At 51.4% G+C, this 22,129-nt stretch overlaps 2 protein-coding genes across 9 annotated transcripts in view; one reads left to right on the forward strand and one right to left on the reverse strand.

The window, feature by feature from the left end:
- The window catches only part of PLCD4 (phospholipase C delta 4), a 31,984-nt gene extending 30,401 nt beyond the window's left edge, over positions 1-1,583 (forward strand). For 6 of the 8 annotated variants that reach the window (XM_019976747.2, XM_070772288.1, XM_070772253.1 and 3 more), the window contains 3 exons: positions 182-317; positions 643-792; positions 880-1,583. In XM_019976747.2, coding sequence (XP_019832306.1) covers positions 182-317; positions 643-792; positions 880-986 — 393 coding nt within the window. In that variant the 3' untranslated portion in view covers positions 987-1,583. Of the gene's footprint in view, positions 1-115; positions 318-422; positions 793-879 lie in introns of those variants that run through there. The other 2 variants (XM_070772266.1, XM_070772280.1) reach the window with 2 other exon arrangements.
- Positions 1,584-2,286: 703 nt separating this feature from the next.
- ZNF142 (zinc finger protein 142) lies at positions 2,287-22,119 on the reverse strand. Its single transcript, XM_070772155.1, has 10 exons — positions 21,993-22,119; positions 21,585-21,737; positions 18,140-18,450; positions 15,422-16,021; positions 14,008-14,142; positions 12,042-12,871; positions 9,493-9,665; positions 5,604-8,529; positions 4,735-4,840; positions 2,287-3,215 (listed from the first exon to the last, which is right to left on the reverse strand). Exons 3-10 carry the CDS (start codon positions 18,417-18,419, stop codon positions 2,746-2,748), a joined length of 5,520 nt encoding a protein of 1,839 aa, XP_070628256.1. The 5' UTR covers positions 18,420-18,450; positions 21,585-21,737; positions 21,993-22,119; the 3' UTR covers positions 2,287-2,745.
- Between the last annotated feature and the right edge of the window lie 10 nt (positions 22,120-22,129).

The following is a 22,129-nucleotide window of genomic DNA, read 5'->3' on the forward strand; positions in this document are numbered from 1 at the left end:
CAGGTGAGGTACTAGAAGAAAATATATTACCCATGAGAATTAGTTTTGTAAACCATAAGCATATAGTGCAAGGTCCTATGTCTCCCCCTCCCCTCAGCCTTCCTCCTCCCCCCAGGGTGTGAGAGCTGGAGGGGGGCTGGGCTGAGCAGGAACTAGTGAGGTTCCAGAGCCCTGGTTGCAGGTAATCAGTGGTCAGCAACTCCCCAAAGTGGACAACACCAAAGAACAGTCCATTGTGGACCCCTTGGTGAGAGTGGAGATCTTTGGCGTCCGCCCAGACACAACCCGGCAAGAGACCAGCTACGTGGAGAACAATGGTGAGACGCTCGGCAGTGCTGGGGAAGTGGGAGGAGCATGGCTGTGGTTTCCCCACTGTCCAGGTCTCCGTTAAGCACAGTCCGTCACCCTTCCTGCCCCTCTAGGGGAAGCAGTGCAGACAGGACAAAGGAGGAGGACTTGGTCTGAAGCCAGGTCTCTCACTTACGGTGACCTAAGCAGACTGCTTATCCACTCGGTTTCCTCACCTGTAAAGTGCTGACTGCTCTGAAAATGAAGCAAGAGAACACAGGGCAAGCAACTCACCAGCGCCGTCAATAATGTCTGTTCCTTCATCCTTTCCCTCACTCACCCTCCCTGGCTCAGGTTTTAATCCATACTGGGGGCAGACACTGTGCTTCCGGATCCTGGTACCTGAACTGGCCCTGCTGCGTTTTGTGGTCAAAGACTATGACTGGAAATCCCGAAACGACTTCATTGGTCAGTACACCCTGCCGTGGAGCTGCATGCAGCAAGGTGAGATGGTCCTCCCTCTCCCGGCCCACACCCCAGCTCTGGCCGTCTTCCTGATGCTGTCCTCTCCACCCCTCCAACCACCCCCAGGTTACCGCCACATACACCTGCTCTCCAAGGATGGCCTCAGCCTTCACCCAGCTTCCATCTTTGTGCACATCTGCACACAGGAAGTGTCAGAGGAGGCTGAATCTTAAGGCAGCCACTTCACAGGCGGAGTGGATTCACTGGCTGTAGATGGTGAGAAAAATGAAAAAAACCTGGAAGGATGCTCCAGAAAGCAAACAGTGGTAAAAACCCGAGCTTTGGACTGTGCCTTCTCAGGCACAAAATGACTTGGTCCTTCCTGACAAGCAAATGTAGGACCCGATTTTTCACCTTCTTTCTCTTCCCTTTCTTCGTTTTCACAAGCTTCTGGCATCATTCCTGTCCTTTCCCTCTGCAGACTCTACACTGGAATTCCTTCCTTCCTCTGGCTATAGGCTCAACACCATACCCAGATCTAGGACAGTGCTTTCCCACCAACTCTGGCTCAAAGGCACATTGCAGCTAGAAATCCAGAGAGGGGCTTGGGGGCAGAGAAACCCAAAACCTAAACCTCCACCCCTAACTTCCTCAAAGTCCAGAGCCAAGGGAAAGACAAATCAAGCCTCAAGTCTCCCCAGGCAAAGGCTGGGGAAGGAGATCTGATCCCCTGTATTATGACTCTCAAGAGAACACTGCATGGCTCTGAGAGTCCCCACTGGACTCCTGCTCACTTGTGCCACCAGTATAAATAGAGCTTCTCTCTCAAATTGGCATGAGTGTGGTCTCTTATTGTTGGGCAAGGAGATATGAGGGTTGGGGGACATTTGGGTAAGACAGGTGGGGTAGAAAAAAGTGGGAAAACAGGGTTCCCCAGGCCCCTCAGGATTCACTACACAGAAAGAGTTAAGAAGTATGACTTCTACATGGCAGGGTAAAAGGAGAAGACAGAGAGTTACGTGATCCCAGGCTTCCTAAAGAGTTGGCCTGGAATAGTCTTGCTTTATGTCTGGTGTCTCAGCATAATTATTAATAGTACCCTCTTCGATTTTCCTAGTGTCCCAGTTTAGATGATTTATGATACAGTCACTGTGAAGCACCGACAGAATTCTGGGTGAGAGATTTACCTCCCCAAGTGTCTGTCTTCCACTATCCTGTGCTTCAACTCCAGTCCAGCAGCTGAGCTGGTCTGAGGATGCTGCTGAATTAAAGCTGCTTCTATGAGAAGGCTGAATGGGTAGCAATCCTCCATCTACTGGAAGACAAAGGGACTTGGAAATAAGGAGAAGGCAAGGGCTAACTCAGGCTCTAGGACAGACAGAAGGCAGACCTGGTCCTGTTTCAGAACCAATCACTCAGTGAAGATGAAGGAGACAAAGGAGTGAAGGAGGCCTGAGAGGGGACAGGGCGCACTGAGAGACAGCCTGGCAGTATTAAAGTCGGGGACATGGAAGAGTCTATATAAGCTACGAATCATTTAACCATGCTTTATGGAGCAGGGGGCACAATGGCACATGCGGTTAGATACAACTGTTTTGAGGATGCTGAGGAAATAGGAACTTGACACAGTTAAGAAGGAAAGAGATGAAGTGGGTAATCCACGATCTTATAGCCAGGGACTTTGGTGGGGCGATGGTGAACAAATTAAGAACACACAGGTCAAAAACACAGTGTGCCTCAACAGAAATCAATTTGTGGTCCAGGTCTCTCTTTTATATCAACTTCCAAGTACTACGGGCCAGATTCCCAGGAGGGTTCCAGCCTCATTTATGCCCTGAAGCCAGGCCCTCCCACAGCCCTGAGCTCCTCGGGCTAGCTCTGGGTCCAGTCGGGTCCACACCCTCCTCGTGTCTGGGAGGTGTCGGGGCTCAGCGTTTGGGTCCAGTCTGCACATGGGTCCACACCCTCCTCGTGTCTGGGAGGTGGGGGTGCTCAGCCCTCAGGTCCAGTGGGCGGAGCAGCAGGAGCGGGCGGGCCAGGGTCTTCCAGTTGCACGTCGTGCAGATGCACCGTGGGAGTGGTGGGGTCTTTGCCCACGCCTTGGTTGGGGTCAGCCTGGTCAGGGTGGTGCCTGCGCACATGCTTGACCACCTGGAACTTCTGCTTGGCCTTGTAGCTGCAGAGGCGGCAGAAGAAGGGGTGGCGGTCGGTGTGGGTGAGGGCGTGATGGCGCAGGCCGGCGGCCCAGCGGAAAGCCCGGTGGCACACGTTGCACACGTAGGGCTTGGCCTCGCTGTGCTTGCGCAGGTGGGTGCGCAGCAGGAAACGCGTCTTGAAGGCTTTGCCACACTGCTCGCACATGAAGGCCCGAGCTTCCCGGTGCCGTGTCTCCTGGTGCACGCGCAGTGCGTCGGCCCGGTTGGTGCAGTACTCACACTCGGGACACTGGTACGGCTTCAGTCCTGTGGGACAGGGGAAGGACAGGGAACGGGTTGCCACTGAAAGAGGTGGAACAAGGATCCATGGACCAGAAGTGCCACTGTGATCCTGGCACATAAGGAACGCAGCCAGCCAGCTGACAAAGGACCATGTCTCTGACATGTTCCGATCCTGTCTGATGTGCTCCCGTTCTTCCACACAATCCCTTGTAGACAGTGGGTGCTCAATGGATGCTGGTAACTAACTGGACCCCTAAGTAGCCAGCTGACAGCAATAAAGACTCAAATATACTAAGTTTTCTACATGGGGAATTCCAACCCCCTTTTGGTCCTGGGTCTTCCTCCCAGACCCCCCCATCAAGGCCACCACGAGAAAACCACCAGAGAAATCCCAGCTGAGGGACCTTCCACAGAATCCCTGAGCAATCCTTAGAATTGTCAAGGTCATCAAAGTACAGGAAGTCTGAGAAACTGTGCGTCCCAGAGGAGCCCAAGGAGACATGACAACTCAAGGTCGGGTGGGGTCCTGGGTCAGACGAGGATGTCGTGGGGAAAAGCAAGACAAGTGAAATCAACTCTGGGCTTCCCTGGTGGCTCAGATGGTAGAGACTCTGCCTAGAGTGCGGAAGACCTGGGTTCGATCCCTGAGTCATGAAGATCCCCTGGAGGAGGAAATGGCAACCCACTCCAGTGTTCTTGCCTGGAGAATCCCATGGACAGAGGAGCCTGCTGGGCTACGGTCCATGGGGTCACGGAGAGTCGGACACAACTGAGCGACTTTCACTTTGGTCCTGGAGTACTCATGGAACTGGGAATCTATTTAAATACAATTCCTTGTTCAACTCAGGAAGTAAAAGAAAATACTTAAGAGGGGAGAGGTAGAGGTAAAAAGTAGTGGCATCCATAGAGGCAGAGGGTCTTTTTTTTTTTTTTTTTTTTTTACTGCGGACCCGGCCTCACTGAGGCGTTGAGAGGCGCGGGGACCGGACCGGACCGGGTCTGGCTACATCAGGCCAGGCGGGAAACTGATCGGCAGAGGGTCTTGAAATGCACCTGGTTAATTCCCTTACAGGGTGGGCCATATGCAGCAATCAAGACATACCATCATTAACCCATCTCTGAGAACATGTGGTCCGTGAACTCTACTCAGGAGGGAAAAAAAGGACAAGTTAAGACAGGCAAGCCCTCTACTTTCTCCTCCTCACTCACAATAGTTCCATCCTGTTTCGACAGGAACCAGGTAGATCTGGTTCCTCATGCTCAAGTTGGGGGTTCTCAACAGGAAGGGGGTGACCGTGTGCCACAATCCCCTGGGAAGGTTTTGCAAAGCACACATGCCCAGACCCCCAGGTTCACCTCTCCTGATTCTGATAGGCTTTCAGTGGGTTGGGAAGTTATTCTGGCTTTTTAATTGACCCACTACCCTGATGTGAAAACTGATATGCACCCCAAATCTGCATAAGGACATACACCACCTCTGGGAGGCTGGGTGTGCCAGGGCACAGGGGAGCCCCTCGGGCCCGTGGAAACCACGCAGACTCACCTGTGTGCTTAGTCATGTGGTACTTAAGCTGGTTGACCCACTTGCACTTGTAGCCACAGTCAGGGCACAGATACTTCCGTTCCTCCTTGTGGATCCGCATATGGTACTGGAGGAGAGAAGAGCAGAGAGCACCCAGAGAACATGTGCCTAATGGGTACTCACTGGATGTGGAAATAGGGCTAACAGGCAGAGAAACTCCTGGCAGATAATCCTGTTCCCTGCACCAAGCCGACCCATCCCCCCCACTGCCAATCGGGTCCCCTAGGCCAGTCACTCGGACACCACCTTGATCCATTTGGCCAGTCTCAGGTATACCCAATCTCAGCTCTGCCACTCATTTAGCTGTGTCTTTGGGCAACCTAACCCCTAATTCTCAGTTTATTAATCTGTAAAATGGGAAACAGTGAAAGCAACTATATTTCATATTTACATAAGGATTAAAATTAATGCCCAACATACAGTATAAGTGATCAAAAAATGTTAGCTATTATTATCTAGATTATCTACAACCTATTACATGCCTTTATCATATGCCAAGCATATATTACGGAATTCTTTTTTTTTTGGTTACGTGGCATGGGGGATCTTAGTTCCCTGACCAGGGATTGAGCCTACGCCCCCTGCACTGGGAGCACAGAGTCTTAACCACTGGACCACCAGGAAGTCCTGGAATTCTACCTTTGTAACAACGCTATGCAATATTATCCCCTTTTCTCACAGATGAGGAACCTGAGGCTTGGAGAAGTTAAGGGACTTGACCCAAGGCACAGAGCTAGTACTTGGAAGAATCAGGATTAGAGAGCCTAGGTGGTTTTAACTCTGCAGCCTGCCTTCCTTCCGCTTCTGGACCCCATGGCCCCTGACCTTACCTTGAGGCGAGAGGGGTCCGCACAGGCATAGGGACAGAGGTGACAGCGGTAGGGCTTTTCCCCGGTGTGGATACGGCTGTGCCAGGTGATCTTCTGCCGGTTCTTGGTGCTGTAAGCACAGTCCGTGCACTTGTAGAGCCGGGTGCCCCCATGCCCTTTCACGTGGTGATCGAGCACCAGCTGGTGGCGGCAGGCAAAGTCACAGAAGGGGCAGCGCAGAAGGGCCTGGCCAGAGTCCCCCTCCCCGGCTGAGGCTGCCGCTGCCTCGGAAGTCTCCTCGTGCTGCTCCAAGTAGTGCTTCACCAGGCCCACCCGCTCCCGGGCAGCAAAGTCACAGAGCTGGCAGCGGTGGCTGAAATGCTGCTGCCTCCGGTGCTCGTCCAGTGCCGGCCGGCTGGGGAAGGCCTCCTGGCAGGCCCCACACTCGAGCCGGGGGTGCTGCTTCCGGGTGTGCCCCCGTAGGCTGGCGGGGCTGGCGCACAGCAGCCCGCAGCGGGTGCAGTGCAGGGGGCCCTCGGTGGCCTCTGCCGGAGAGCCGGGGGTGGGCAGCGTGGGCTCTGGATGCCGGCGCAGTGCGTGCTGCTTGAGTGCGGTCTCGGAGCTGAACTGGGCCTCGCACTGAGGGCAGGCAAAGGCTGGGGTGCCCTGGTGGCAGCTGTTGACGTGGCGGGTGATGTCATGGCGGAGGTAGCCGCTGTAGTCACAGAGGGGACAGAAGTGGGTAGGCGTTTTGTCGTGCACCCTCAGCCGGTGCAGGCGCAGTTTGGAGTTGGTTCCGAACGTCTGAGGACAGGAGTTGCAGCGGATGCGGCCAACCCCTGTGTGTCGGGACTGGTGGGCCTCGAGCCGGTACCGTCGGGTGGTGGAGAAGTCACAGAAGGGGCACTGATGCGGCTTCACCCCCTCGTGCTTCAGCCGTCGGTGCTGCTGCAGGCACCGGCTCTGCTTACAGGTGAAGCCGCAGTCCCCGCACTGCAGAGGGGGCCGGGGGCCTCGGGCCGGGGTGGCGGCGGGGTGCCGGCGTTTCTGGTGGAGCTTCAGGGCAGCAGGAGCGGGAGCAGTGAAGGGGCAGAGGCCACAGCGCAGCTCTCCAGAGGGCTCCAGGGGGCAGCCCCGGGTCTGGTGAGTCCGCAGAGCCCGCTCCTGCTGACAGCTAAAGGGACACGTGGGGCAGGAGAAGCGGGCTGCTTTCTGCTTTGGCAGCAGAGCCAGCTCCCCATCCCCTGGGCTGCGCTCTGTACTCCCACCACTCAGGGGTGCAGAATCCCCGCTGCTCAGTGGAGACAGGGCAGGCTGGGTCTGGACAGCCCCTCGCTTTCCTCCCCAGCCACGTCCACCCCGGCAGCCCTCAGCCACGTGAGAGGTGATGGAGGAGAGGCGAGAGCAGAGGAACGCGCATGAGTTGCAATGAAACTTGCCCTGCTCGAAGTGGAACTTCTCAGGGGCCTCTGAGGGCAAGGAGTCTCCCACAGGAGGGACTGTAGAGCCAGAGAGCAAGGCAAGAGGCTCCCCTATCTTCTCTGGCTCTCTAGAAGGCTCAGGAGCATCTCTTGGGAGCACGATCTCTTCTCCTAATGGTGCAGCTGGGGGCTTCCCACCTTCTGCATCCTCTGAGGCCGCGGTGCTTGGGGGCAAAGGCTGCAGAGTGATGGGTGAATCTGGTCTGGGCAAGCCCTTGTTCTTTCTGAGCAGAACTGGGCACTTCTTCAGCAGGTGTGTGCTGAGGCCACGCTGCTGCTTAAAGCTAGCGCCGCACTCGGGGCAGAGCAGGGGCTCTCGGCGGCCCTGGCACCCAGTCCTGGAGTGCAGACTCAGGGCTTTCTCCCGGCGGGTGATGAATGGGCAGTGTGGGCAGCGGAAAGCTCTCCCCTCTGCCTGAATCACGACCATCTGGACTCGCCCTTCCAGTACCAGTGCCTCTGCCTGCTCTTTGTCCTGCCTCCTTAGGGCCTTGAGTAATGACTCGGATTCAGGGAGCTGGGGCAGGGGTGCTGTCTCGGTGGCTGTAGTTGCCTTGAAGGTTCCCACCCAGCCATCTAGGGGCTCCTCTGAGGAAGGAGGATTGGTTGGGGGCTGAGAGCCTGATTTTTCCAGAATGGGTTCTTCAGCACCCAAGTCAGAAGTTCCAGCACCCTCAAAGGTAGACAGGTCTGTCAAAGTTCCCTCTGGCCCTTCCAGGCTCAGGGGCCCTGGGGGGTCCAGGGGCCTGAACTCCACAGGAGCTGTTTCGGTGACTTCCTCAAGGGGCGGGTCAGCCACAGGTCCCAGCTCAACTCCCAGGGCCTCGAGGTGTAGTGTGCAGCTGCCCTCGTCTACCTCCGCTGGACTGGGGCTGCCAACGAGGTCATCCCCCTGGGGAACCTCGCTGCTGTCCTGTTTCCCAGCACTGCCCTCCTCGCTGGTCTCTGGCAGGGCCTGGATCAGGGTGGGGTCTATCACTGCCCCGGGATCATGGTCCGGCCCCTCAGGCTGGGCAGACGGTTGACTTGCAGGCTCTGAGTCTGGTGAGGATGTTGGGCACTGCCTGGCCCCTTCTGGCTCCTGGCTGGCACCACGGAGCTGCCAGACCTGGTCGCCGGGCACGTAGCCATGGGCCTTGCGCTTGTGGAAGAAGAGCGTGGTGTTGCTGAAGGTGCGGTAGTCACAGAGGGCACAGCGGAACTCGCGGAGGCGGGTATGCTTGCAGTTCTCGTGGCTCAGCAGCGCCTGCTTGTGGCGGCTCTGGTAGCTGCAGTAGCGGCAGGGGTAAAGCGGCACTGGAGTCCCGGGGTGGTGCTGGGAAGCCATGTGCTTCTGCAGCTCGTACTTCCGCTTACAGGCGAAGGCACACACCTCACACATCAGGGACTTGCCCTGGTGCCGCAGTTTGTGGCTGCTCAGCTGATCAGCCCGGTGGCAGCGATAGGAGCACTGGTTGCACTGGTATCTGCCAAAGAGGGAAAGATCACAATTATTAAGTTAATCATACCCACTACCAGTCACTCATAAATTCATACCACGGGCCAGGTTCCACATTTACTTGTACATGTGTCATCTGATTTAAAACATTTTCTTAAAAGTCTTTATTAAATTTGTTACAATATTGCTTCTGTTTTGTTTTGTTTTTTTGGCCGCGAGGCATGTGGGATCTTGGTTCCCCAACAAGGGATCAAACCCTTACCTGGTGCATTGGAAGACAAAGTCTTGACCACTGCACTGCCAGGGAAGTCCCTTGTCATCTAACTGAATCATCTTTTCTGCTACCCTATGAACTAGGTATCTCCATTTTATCAGTAAGGAGACTAAGGCATATAAGTTAATAACTTGCCTCAAGTTACAAAGGAAGTGAAGGGCAGTGACAGTCTAGCTTCAGGGCTTGTATTCTAACTCTTAATCTATGTTTCTTCCTAAAGGGAAGATATGAATCAGCAAACTTCTGCAGACTTCCAGGGTGCTGACATGGCTACAGCCCCTCGGGCAGGTTTCTGCACCGAGTTCCCACTCTCCACAGAGGTGTGAAAGCTAAGGAGAGACTCCCTAGCCAGCTGAACCCACTGGTCAGAGGGGAACTTGCCGGGATGTGGAAGTGCCAAGGTCGGGGTCACAAGCATAGCCCATCTATGTCACCAGGACTGGGCTCAGAGCTCAAATGACACCTCAGTCTCGGGGCCTCTCCTCTGGGTCTGCACTCCCTTCCCTGAGCCCAGAGAGGTCTCACTGGGCTCAGATCTCAGCCTGGCCCACAGGCAGAGGTCAGTTGGAGGCAGTGGAACAGAGATGACAGGAGCAGAGGGGTGTGAGGAGTCTCTTGGAGCCGGAAGAGAGACGGGGCTGGGAGCCGACTTCAGCCAGCTTAACCCCCGGTCACTGGGGGAGGGAGGGAGGGAGGGAGGCACACGTGCGCGCATGCCTGAGGTCGCCTGCGTGCTTGCGCATGTGCACGCTGAGGTAGTGCTTCCACTTGGTGACGTAGCCGCACTCGGTGCACATGTAATCCTTGGTGCTGGAGTGGGTCAGCATGTGCTTGGACAGGTAGCTCACGTCTCGGCAAGTGAAGTCGCACAGTTCACACTTGTGGGGCTTCTCACCTGTGGGGGTGGGGTGAATGGGGAGAGGACACAGGTCAGACACGGACTGACTGAGGTGCCCTGATGCCTGGCAGGAGTGGAAGCTGAGGTGCTGATGGCAGAGTCAACGCTGCCTCATGGCCCTCTCGGATGATCACGCCTCCACCCCGAAACCAGGGAAGAGGGGCGGAAACAAAGACCCAGCTTTTTTCAAAGTTGGTTCTAGATTTGTTATACAGCTTACTGGCACTGGTGGCCAACTGCTCCACTTAGCCCAATCCACTTAGTTTTGTGGAAGAGGAGGAGGAAAAAATTAGGTAATATGACATAGTGGTTAACTCTGGAGTCCAACACAGTCATAAAGATATTAATAGCTGACATTTACACAGTGCTCACTACGTGCCAGGCGCCTTTCTGAGCACTTTATAAAAATGCCTCCCCTTACTGAATCCTCACAACAGCCCCACGAGGCAGGTGTTCTGATTCCCCCATGTTACAGAGGAAGAAGCTGAGGCACAGAGAAACCATAGAGCTATTCGGCAGTGGCTGAAATTCCAGTTTACTACTGTGTGGCCTTGGGCAGGTCATTTATCCCCTCTAAGTCTCAGTTTCCTGGTTTTCAAAAAGGTGGGGGGAGGGAAGGGACACAAAAATACTGACCTCACACAGTAGACATAAAGTTTAAATAAGATGCCCCAGAGGACTCCAGGACGAGCTGTCCGTGTAAGCTGGTCAAGACCTGGCACTGACTGGTGAGGCTGGGGCCATATTCCTTTCAACACCTTTCCCTGAGGCCCCTGCTACCCACTCAGCTTCTCCCCTGATGGTGAAAGAAAAGCAACCAGCTGGCTCTGGTTCTAATACCAGCTGTGGGATCCTGAAACAGGCCATTTAAATGTTCAGGGTCTCTCATCTTCACCTGCCTCTGTCACAAGATTGTTATGAATAATAAATATGGAAGAACTCTGTAAACTGTAAAGGGAAAGTGAAGTCGCTCAGTCGTGTCCGACTCTTAGCGACCCCATGGACTACAGCCTACCAGGCTCCTCCATCCATGGGATTTTCCAGGCAAGAGTACTGGAGTGGGGTGCCATTGCCTTCACAAACATCTCAGAGACATTATGGGCTCAGTTCCAGACCATTGCAGTAAAGCATATACTGCAACAAGGCAAATCACACAAATTTTATGGCTTCCCAGTACACATAAAAATGTTTTGTTCATATACTGCACTGAAGTCTATCAACTGTGTAACAGCATTCTAACAAAACAATGTGCATGCCTTGATTAAAAAATACTGCTAAAAAATGCTAACCATCACCTGGCAATGCAAGGTTGCCACAAACCTTCAATTTATAAAAAACATAGTATCTGCTAAGAATAATAAAGTGAAGTACAATAAAAGAAAACACGCCTGTATTGATGTGAGGTTTTAGGAAAGGCCCCCCAAAATGAGATTTTGTGACTAAAGCCTATATAGTAATGAACTGTTTAATGGGAACAACAATGGCTTTGCCACAAGCTGCCTAAAAACCGTCCTCCCAAACTAAAGAATCTTTGATGAGATTTTTTTTAAATGTCTGGTCAATCCACCGATACTTACATAGAGATCACAAATGGGCAGATGCTATATAGCCAGGGAGCCTGATTTGGTTTTTACTCAAAGTACCAGTAATGCTGATAACCAATTAAAAAGTCTGAGTTGAAAAACCTGCAACTTTCAGGTCATGAGACGTGATCATCTTTCAGTGTCATGGCTGCCACGACTATAACATATAAGGATGGCTCAGTCCCCTCAGCCCCATCTCTCACAGCACATCACAGAACTTGAGGTACAAAGGCAGGCATCTGTCCTGGTTTGGGCTTCTTTGCTTTAACAGGCTAGGTAAACATGCCTGACTAGGGGTGGGCAGAACCCACCAGGGCATTAAAGGTGAGGCACAAGAGCACAGGGTCTGAGGAAAGTGAAAGTGAAGTTGCTCAGACGTGTCCGACTCTTTGTGACCCCATGGATTGTAGCCTACCAGGCTCCTCTGGCCATGGAATTTTCCATGCAAGAGTACTGGAGTGGGTTGCCATTTCCTTCCCCAGGGGATCTTCCTGACCCAGGGATTGAACCCAGGTCTCCCGCATTGCAGGTAGATGCTTTACCGTCTGAGCCACCGGGGAAGCCCCTGGGTCAGAGGGCCTGGATTCAAACCCCAGCCTGACCACTTTCTGAGTTGATGGACTTTCAGCTTAAGGCTCATTTGTGAACTTCAGATGCTAGATTTACCTCATGAGTCCTATGCAATGTATGCAAAGCCCCACCATGTGCCTGGCACACACGGAAAGCTCCCATTTGCCGCCATCATCACCGTCATCGCCCCCACTACACGGAGTGAGGGAAGCCACCTCACCGGTGTGCAGCAGCATGTGGCGGATGAGCACCCTCTTGTGGGCGGTGGCAAAGCTGCACTCGGGGCACTGGTGGATCTTCTCGTGAGCGTGCATCTTGCCCACATGGTCCTGGTAGGCCACCGGGTTGAAGGTGGCAAAAGGACAGAAGGTGCAGCGCAGCTCTTCACTGCCGGGGTGGCCCTGCTTCTTGTGTTTGCGGAACAGGTGCTTGTTGGAGCAGGCGAAGTCACAGTGGGGGCAGTGGAAGGCATAGTGGCTCTTATGGTGGGCTTCCATGGCTTCCACCGTGGCGAAGAGCATGGGGCACGAGTGGTGGCGGCACTCCACAGCCCGCACCCCGTGGGTCTCCTTCAGGTGCTTCACGAAGGCCTTGCGGTCGGGTGCCGTGTGGCCGCAGCCCTCCTGGAAGCAGCGGAGGGGCTGTGGCTCGGCCGCGGCGGCCACGGTGTGGCTCTTAAGGTGCTCCTTCAGGGCCTGGCTGAGGCGGAACTCCTCCCGGCAGACAGGACAGGCGTAGGTGTCTGAGTAGAAGTTGGAGATGTCCTCGTGCATGCTGGCCATGTGACGGTTGAGGGCATTCCTCTCCACGGCGCTGTAGTGGCACAGCGGGCAGCGGTGGGCCTTCTGGCCCAGCTCCCGCAGCAGGTGGGTCTTAAGCTTGCTCTTACTGGTGAAGAACTTCTGGCAGTTGGGGCACTGGAGACTGGGGTCTGGGAAGTGGAGGTGTAGGTGCTCCACCAGATGAGTTCGCTTCTTGAAGCAGCGCTTGCATTCTGGACACATGTGGGTCTTGAAGAGGGACTCGGTGCCAGAAGCTACAGTGCCTGGGAGAGGGAAAAAGGAGGGGAGGGTTGACAGTGAGATTCTTCAATAGGCCAGGGACTGACCATATAATGGGAGAACCACAGTCTGCCCAGACAAAACATGCACGCCTGCATGGCCTTGCTCCTTTCTCTCCGGGAAACCAAACAGTAGCATCTCAAACTCCGCAGGCTCGAAGAAGAGACAAGACATTCAAGTATTTAGAGAAAGAAAATCACAACGACTTCTCCGACCATGCTGTGGCCTGTAAGAAGTGCTTCACCCAGCCACCCTCTATTCCTAAGACTCTATCCAGAAAAGCTCAAAAGAACAATCTTGATGGAACATTCTTGTTCCTCCTGCCCTCCATGGGGGCAGTTGGAAGAATCAGGAGGGCTGGTTGGAAGGAGAAGGACCTCACAGGGAGTGAGCAGAGGGAAGACAAGGCAAAGTACTCTTACTTCTGAATACTCTGGTCAGAGAGCTGGTAATAAATATAATCAGATCCTTCCTGGTCATCTGTTGGTAAATATGCTCCCTGTGGGAATGGGCTTCAAATGCTGTTCTACTCAGATGGGAGTAGATGGGAATTCAAGGGTTCAGAAATGCAGTCTTAGGGGGCTCAATGTCAGACAAGACAGGCTGCCAGTTGCTAACCTCTGGCATCTTCGTACTATGAATATCATCCTCTCTCTCCTCACAGAAGAGCCTTCTGCCTGAGGAAAACCAACTCCGAGAGCAAACACTATTTACCTTTCCCTGCATCACCAGGGGCTTCCCAGGTGGTACCAGTGATCAAAAACCCGCCTGTCAATGCAGGTAGATGTAAGAAGCACAGGTTCAATCCCTGGGTTGGGAAGATCCCCTGGAGGAGTGCACAGCAACCCACTCCAGTATTCATGTCTGGAAAATCCCATGGACAGAGAAGCCTAGCAGGCTAGGAGGTCGCACAGAGTCAGACTGAAGCGACTTAACCCGCATGCACTGTGTCACCAGGGACTGTGCCCATCTATCACTTCCCCAGTAGCTGTGTCGAAGAAGAATGTTAGGAACGCAAGGATGTGAACCAAAACTCAGAAAACCAAACCCCAGAGCCTCGATGCCAGGCCCTCCAAGTCTGTTCCTCCCCACCAAGAGGTTCAAGCCCATCAGGCATTACCTTCCAGCTCCAGGGCTTTCTGGGAGCTCTTCTGGCTACCACGCTCCTCTTCCTCCTCTTCCACTGACTCCTGCCCAGGTGAGGGTGCTCCTGTCTCCTCTGAAGGCTCTCCCGTTCCTGGAGGCACTTTGGGAGCTGCAAGTGCAAAGAACTTGATGACTAGAGAAGCCAGCGCAGCACTGAGTGCTTGAATTTCCCTCTTACTGGCTGGGAAGAATCACCTCTCACTGTGAAGCATAAGAAAATCCTGGGTTCTAAGCACATACGTTTATTCCCACGGGGACAGAAAGATCAGGAGCTAAGCTGTTAGTAATGCTCCAATCTAAAGTAAATCAAGGGCTTCACTAGCGGCTCAGACAGTAAAGAATCCGTCTGCAATGCGGGAGACCTGGTTTCGATCCCTGGGGTGGGAAGATCCGCTGGAGAAGGGAACAGCTACCCACTCTAGTATACTGGCCTGGAGAATCCCATGGACAGAGTAGCCTGCCAGGCTATAGTTCATGGGGTCACAAAGAGTTGGACATGACTGAGACTTTCACTTTCACAAAGTAAATCAAACCTCAGATAACACCAAACTCAGACCCCTTGAAGGTAAGAGCTTTGAGGTCACTGGAGTGGGGAGAGGGACACAGAGTAGAGGAGGACAGACTAGACTGTACTTCCTTGACTCAGGTCCCCAGGGCTAACAGCTGGTGGCTCAGTGCGGGCAAATATCCCTGACGTCTAAACGTCTACTGAAAAATCCAACTCAGCAATTCAGGGACATAGCCTGCGCTCCAAACCCATTCCTTCTATCCCTCAATAGAGGCAGCTGCCACTGTAAGGCAAAGATGTATGACTTTTTCATTCCAGGAAAGAAGAATCTTCTGTTTGCACCAGAGCACAAATCAGTGGTAGCAAGCCAAATTCTCTCATCAGAACCCTGGCCCCGCTGGTCTGATTTCTCTATTTCCTCCTGCTCCTCTACTCACCTCACGCTCTCTTTTTGAGACCAAGAGGAATAAGAATCATTGAAGCACCACCTCCATTGAAGGTTTCTTTTTAAAATAACCCCAGCTTCTCCTGCCCAATTCCACTTGCTCTAACAGGAGTCCACAGGCATTCCACCAGTGGCTATAGCCACTGACGGGCAGGGCAATTTAGCTTCTGCCCTCAGAAAGTTCTAAGATGGATCAGAAGAGATGTTGGTTAAATCACTTCAGTGCAGCCTAAGCCAATCTTCAGTCATTGCCTGCCTGGTCCAGGATGTCTAGATGCCCTCCCACATCAGTCAGTAATCCTGACCTCCTGAGCTACTACTCTGGATTCTCTTAAATTCATGCATACATTCATGGCATCTGTAACAACTGCCTCTTCTACAGACCAACTGCAGCTGTGTTCCAGGCAGGAGACTGCTGGGCCCTTGACCTCATACCTGGCAGCAACTCCTGGGAAGGAAGACCCATTACAGCAGACAGTTCTTGCTGCGTCCCAGCCCCATGACTCCGCTGATGCTGCCGGAAGAGTTTGACGTTGGAGCCCACAAAGCTGCAGCGGTTGCAGTGGAAAGGGTAATGGGTCTGCCGATGCAGCTCCATGCCCTGCTGGCTCCCAAAGAGCAGGGGGCAGCCCCGGAAGGAACAGGGCACCGGAAGCGCTCTGTGGGTCAGCCTCAGGTGCTGGTGGAGCTCCTTGCGATCTTCAGTGGAGAACACACAGCCAGACTCTGGGCAGGAGAAGGTGTCGGGGGTGCCCCAGTGCATCTTGAAGTGGCTCTTCAGGGCCTGGGGTTGGGCAAACTCTTGTCTACACACAGGGCATGGCAGGGGGCTATCTGGTGGGCTCTGGCCCTGCAGAGGGCTGGGGAGAGTGAGGTTGCTGGGGGGCAGCTCTACAGAGCAGGGTGGGGTAGGGAGGCCCTGCACGGGCTGCATAAGGGTCTCAGTGCACTGGTGCAGGGCCAGCAGAGTGGGCTCTGCGAAGCTCTGCTCACAGCGCTCACAGAAGTACACCTCCATCACCTTTACCAGGACACCTGTAGGCAGAGGACCGACAGAGAAAGGCACAGAATCAGACAGAATGAGACTCAGAGGAGTTAGTTACCAGCAGAAAATATAAGTGGATCTTTTCATGTCTGCGGAATGGAGATGGACTTAAGTCTGATTCTACACCTGACTGTAAGCCCCTAAGGTCAAGGACAGTCTATCTTACATGATACTCAGCACAAAGTAGGCATTTCATAAATATTTGTGAAGTGAAAGTAACAAGCATTAACCAAATCCAAAAAGCATTAAGAAAAGGTGATATATTTTGCCCAAATGAAAAATTAGAAATTCTCACAAGAAGAAAATGACAATCTGGGGGTAATGTCTGTGACATACATGACAATATATATGTTTACTTTTATATTCTGTGAAAAGACTTTCAAATGCACAGTGACTCATAAAATGGAGGACAGCCTTTCTGAAATGAGCCAAATCACATTCATAGTAATTGCTGCCATTTCTTAAGTAATGGCAGGACCTTGACAAAGAAAGGCTTAGGAAACACTTTTACTTGGTCCTCCAAATGCCCTATGAGAAGAGGGACCTGGGATTCTGCAAGGTTAAGGCCACCATGCTTGTTAACGGTGGAGTCCAGGTTTGTCCTGCATTCTGGTAGTCTTTTTTCTCTTTATATTTTTCTTTGTTTAAATAAAAATTCAGTGCAACAGCACATCTATATAAGAATATCCACCTCCCAGCCTCACACACACAATTTGGTCTATATTTTTTCAGGCCTCATGGGGTCACATTTTCATAATTTTTTTTTTCTACTTGCTATATATCAAAGATATTTTTATCTAAAAGTAGTACATTTAGATCTATCTCATATTTTTTTTTGTCCAGTTCACGATACTTCAGAGCATGGATAGAGCAAAATGAAATTAACCTTACTGATGGATATCTGGGTTGTTTCCAAATACTGTAAAGAAAGCTGCCCTACACATCCTTATTCCTGTATCTTTGTGTGTGTATGTGACACATTCTATAGAACAGATCCCTAGAAGTAGAATTACTGGGTCAGAATACACTCATTTAAATTTTGTTATGTGGATAAATTGACCTTCAAAAGATCACACTAATTTATACTCTCCATAAACTATAAGATAGGGTCTGCTTCCCATAGCCTCACCAACACTAGTTTTATTTAAAAAAAAAAAAAAAAGCTTAATTTTTGCCCAAGTGTTGCAAAACAGAAGTGGCATCTCATAGGTACTTTTAACTAGAATTTGTCTGTTAGTGAGATTATGGTTAGAGACTTTTTTTTAGTGAATTGCATGTAGGTTTCTTCCCCTCCCCTTTAAAAAAAAAAACAAAACTGTTTCTTTTTCTTACTGTGCAGCTCTTTGAATTTTAAAGATATTAACTCTTCTTATATATTGCAAATGTCTTTCTAGGTTCCTTCTCAATTTATTTACTATTTCTTTCACCACATTAAAGTTTAGAAATGTTATACGATCAAACCAGCTAATCTTTCCCAGTATTCTTTGCACACTGACAAGGAAAATTGGTACAACTGTAGCTGGAAGATGACAGTTAAAAAATAGGGAAGCTACCCAAAAATAAGAAGTTGTAGATGTAGGAAGAATAACAGGGAGAATCTTTCTTCTAACATAAATTGTTCAACTCCCAGTCATAACGCATGCCTTGGGAGTTAAATATGTTATCCACAAGAAATCAGAGCAGGGAAATAGCAGATTACCTCTAGGAAGCCCTGCCAAGCCCTGGGTGGTAGAGGGAGGCTGGGCCTTTTGTTTAAACCCTGGCTGCAGTCCCTGGGTGGGAGGGTCAACATGGAGAAAAGAATCCCTGAGGACAATAGCAGTAAGAATTGGGCAGAGGTGTCAGAAAGGTCTTCCCTCCTGGATTACTGCCTAGCAGACATAAAGCCCTTTCAGGGAGACTGCCAAGAGCTTGGTACAAGTTGTGCACCACCTTGCCAGCCTCCAATCAACATTCACCAACTGCAAATCAAATTACAACATCTCTAAGTATAAAAATAGGATGCTACCTTGTGTCTTCATCTTGTTTATAGGCAAGGATCAAAAATAGCACAGACAAAAAACTCAGGCTTGCTTATCCTACTGCCCTGCTAGCAACTGTGTTTATACCTGGAGTCTCTCCAGGAGCACCTGGGGACAGATTTCCAGCTACTGCTTCCACAATGATCTCCATGTTCCCTGTGTCCTCTTCAGTGGCTGTGGCTTCTACCAACAGGCAGCCTGGGTCAGGAGGCAAAGGTGGAGGGTTCCCAGGACAGGGGCTATGGACAGGCTCTAGGATTCCATGGTTAGAGAGAGGTGGGGGGATCAGCAGTAGCTCAGGACACAGTCCATCCATCTCCCCAGTGCTGTTGGCTGGCTGTGAGTCCAACACGGTGTCCGTCATCATCACCAATTTCTGTGCTGTGGCCTCTTATATGCTGATAAACCAACCAGAAGAAAAATCAAACAACATATAATTAGATCTCTCACTTTCTTCCCAGTTGGGGTGGGTGCACAGCCCAATGCCTGCCCCAATTAGGCATGTCCTTGCATGGCAGCATGCCATACCTAGTTAACATGGACATTTTCTTTTTAAGACAATGTTTACCTGGAGAAGGAAATGGCAACCCACTCCAGTATTCTTGCCTGGAAAATCTCATGGACAGAGGAGCTTGGGGGGCTACAGTCCAGGGCATCGCAAGAGTTGGACACAACTTAGCAACTGAACAACAACAGTAACACACAATCAGACAGATTGTGATTTTTTTACTTTACAAAACTGTATTGGTTTTGCCATACATTGACATGAATCCGCCATGGGTGTACATGTGTTCCCCATCCTGAACGCCCCTCCCACCTCCCTCCCAGTCCCCATCCCACCAGCACCGAGGACCCTGTATCATGCATCGAACCTGGACTGGCGATTCATTTCACATGTGATAATTTACATGTTTCAATGCCATTCTCCCATATCATCTCGCCCTCGCCCTCTCCCACAGAGTCCAAAAGACTGTTCGATACATCTGTGTCTCTTTCGCTGTCTCGCATACAGGGTTATCATTACCATCTTTCTAACACATATATACGTGTTAGTATACTGTATCGTTACCATCTTACTAACACATATATATGTGTTAGTATACTGTATTGGTGTTTTTCTTTCTGGCTTATTTCATCTGTATAACAGGCTCCAGTTTCAGGAAATATCTCTTGACAGAAATGTGGCATAAAATGGAAAGTGAAGTGACCTAGCAATATGGAATATAGAGTTTTGTAAGAAATTAAAATTTGTGTATAGACTAATAGTTGCAAATATTCAAACAATAAAGTCTATGGCTAAAGGAGAAAAAAAAGAAGACAATGTTTAGAACAAAGGCATTAAAATGATAATAGTGGTCAATATAGCAACGAGACAAGAAATTGTGACCCATATACTAAACATTGTTTCTTGGAGCTAAGTGACCTTTGTCATATCAGTAAGCAATCTGGGTCTCAGTTTTCTTATCTGCAACAAAATTGGGTAGGGCCAAGCTATCAGGGATTCCCTGACAGCTCAGCTGGTAAAGACTCCACCTGCAATGCAGGACACCCCGGTTCAATTCTTGGGTTGGGAAGATTCACCAGAGAAGGGATAGGCTATCCACTCCAGTATTCTTGGGCTTCCCTTGTGGCTCAGTTGGTAAATAATCTGCCTGCAATGTGGGAGACCTGGTTTCGATCCCTGGGTAGGGATGATCCCCTGGAGAAGGGAAAGGCTACCCACTCCAGTATTCTGGCCTGGAGAATTCCATGGACTGTATAGTCCATGGGGTTGCAAACAGTCAGACACAACTGAGAGACTTTCACTTTCACTTTCAAGGGATCTCAGAGGTCCCTTCCCCTCTTAACATCTTAGGATCTCACTATTCCTTAGTTCACAGCCCTTCCTTCATGATCTGGCCCTGCTGCCCTCTCTAGATTCATCTCCCACCTCTCTCTGCAGAAGATCTCTGAGCCAGTGATTCAACTTTTCATTGATTTGCCCTTTCCCAGACTCACCACATTCTCTTCTGCTTCTATATACTATACATCTCTCAACTTGCTGGGCCTTCTCCCCTTTGTCATCTCTCTTGTCTGGCTAACCAACTCCTAACTATCTTTTAAGAATCTGTACAGGGACTTCCCTGGTAGTCCAGTAGCTAAGACTCGTGCTCCCAATGCAGGGGACCTTGGTCAGGGAACTAGATGCCACATACCACAACTAGGAGTTTGCATGCCACAAGTAAGATCAAAGATAACTCAGACCTGGAGCAGCCAAATAAATAAATGTCACTTTACTATGATGGCATCCTGACACGGTTCATCTAAGTTTCTGTCTCTAGGGTCCTCATGGCACTTCGTACATAGTTCTATCAGAAACATGTCAGACTGCACTATTGTTTACTTGTCAGTCTCCCTCCCTAGACTTGGAGCTTTCTGAGTGGATTTTACGGGAAGTTATCACTTCACTGAACATAAATCACAACAGCCTATGCAAGTCAGACAAGGGATTCTAATGAAAAACTGTGATGCAGTGGTAAAGAATCTGCCTGCCAATGCAGGAGACGCAAGAGACATAGGTTTGATCCCTGCATCGGGAAGATCCCCCGGGGTAGGAAATGGCAACCTATTCCAGTATGCTTGCCTGGGAAATTTCAAGGACAGAGGAGCCTGATGGGCCACAGTCCATGTGGTCACAAAGAGTTGGACACGACTGAGCACACACTTACACACAGTTAAGAACTGAAGACAGAGATGCAAGGCTAGGCTTCTACTAAGATAACAAACCAGAGGCGCCTTATGTATAAAGTAACACACCTGGAGAAATTTCTCATTCATTGATTATGGACCTAATATTGAACACTGGAACTCTACTCAGAAGTGAATGTCAACTAAATTGCATATCCTGTTATGCTGCTGCTGCTGCTGCTGCTAAGTCGCTTCAGTCGTGTCCGACTCTGTGCGACCCCATAGACTGCAGCCCACCAGGCTCCCCTGTCCCTGGGATTCTCCAGGCAAGAGTACTGGAGTGGGGTGCCATTGCCTTCTCCATTGCTAAAATTAGTTTGCGCTAATTAATTAGGAATTAAGGATGATAGTATAATCACTCCATGAAACTGAGGCATGAAGGTCAGGTAAGGGGCGCCTAGGGCTAGAAAATCATTTTGTGGGTAAGAATTCTGCAACTCAAAGACTCAGATTAGGGAAATTCAGAAGGTGGTAGAGCAGCGCACTTCCGCCCTCAGAGGGTTCTCTGGAAACCACAGACTCCACGTATCGCTGCTCTAAGGAATCTTCCAGCTCCAGTAATAATTGCCTTAACGGGGAGCCAAGGAGGAGGGGGTGTCGTCTAGACTGAGAACCGTCAGCCGCTGGAAGGCCGAGTGAGGTGGGACACAGATGGGCACAAGAGAAGAAATGAGGTTACCTTCGGGGCAGCGGTACCGAGGAAAAGAAAGGACACATTAAGGCAGAGAGAAGGCCTGGGGAAAGGGTGAGATCGGGTCTGGGGACCAAGGCACCCCATTTCCACTTGCCTGTGGGCTCTACTCACCGCGTGGCCTTGGGCAGACTGTAGTCCCCTCGCTTCCCGGGCGGTCAGCTTTCCTGTTTGTAAAGTGGAGGTGAAGACAGCCTCCACATCGTTGGGCGGGAGCGGGAATCACTATTGCCGGCAAACGGGAAAATCGTTTTGTAACCTGCAAGGCTAAGGAGGGAGCATCGTCATGCTTACTGTCCTAAGGAGAGGCAGCGTGTAACCGGGTGGGGTCCACAGCAATGACGCCGGGGTTGCTGATCTGATGCGCCGGGGCCTCGCTCGTCGCCGCGCTCCCTTCTGCACTTCTCCCGAGCGTTCCCATGGCCCAGGCCTACCCCTCATTCTGCGGTTTGAGAAACTTTTGCCTCCGGCCTGCTCCGCCCGCACTCCCTATTAGTTCCCGCCCCGCAGCCTCCAGCTTACCTCCGGCCCTAAGGCGGGCAGGAGCCTCATCTCTATGGTCGTCCAGCGGCTGGAGTGGCCTCCCGGGACGCTCTTTGTGCGACCGCCTCCGGCCCAGAAGCCTCTAGGACCGCGGCATATGGAGGCCGCTCTCTCTT

This window comes from Bos indicus, chromosome 2 (assembly GCF_029378745.1).
Source record: "Bos indicus isolate NIAB-ARS_2022 breed Sahiwal x Tharparkar chromosome 2, NIAB-ARS_B.indTharparkar_mat_pri_1.0, whole genome shotgun sequence".
Taxonomy (NCBI): Eukaryota; Metazoa; Chordata; class Mammalia; order Artiodactyla; family Bovidae; genus Bos; species Bos indicus.

Coding starts and splice junctions, on each gene's coding strand:
- ZNF142 (XM_070772155.1), bottom strand. CDS start 18,419: ATGATGACGGACACCGTGTTGGACTCACAGCCAGCCAACAGCACTGGG. Junction 16,022..18,139: donor TGCTCCTGGAGAGACTCCAG/GTATAAACACAG, acceptor CTCTGCCTACAG/GTGTCCTGGTAAAGGTGATG. Junction 9,666..12,041: donor TGCTGCTGCACACCGGTGAG/GTGGCTTCCCTC, acceptor CCCACAGGTGAG/AAGCCCCACAAGTGTGAACT.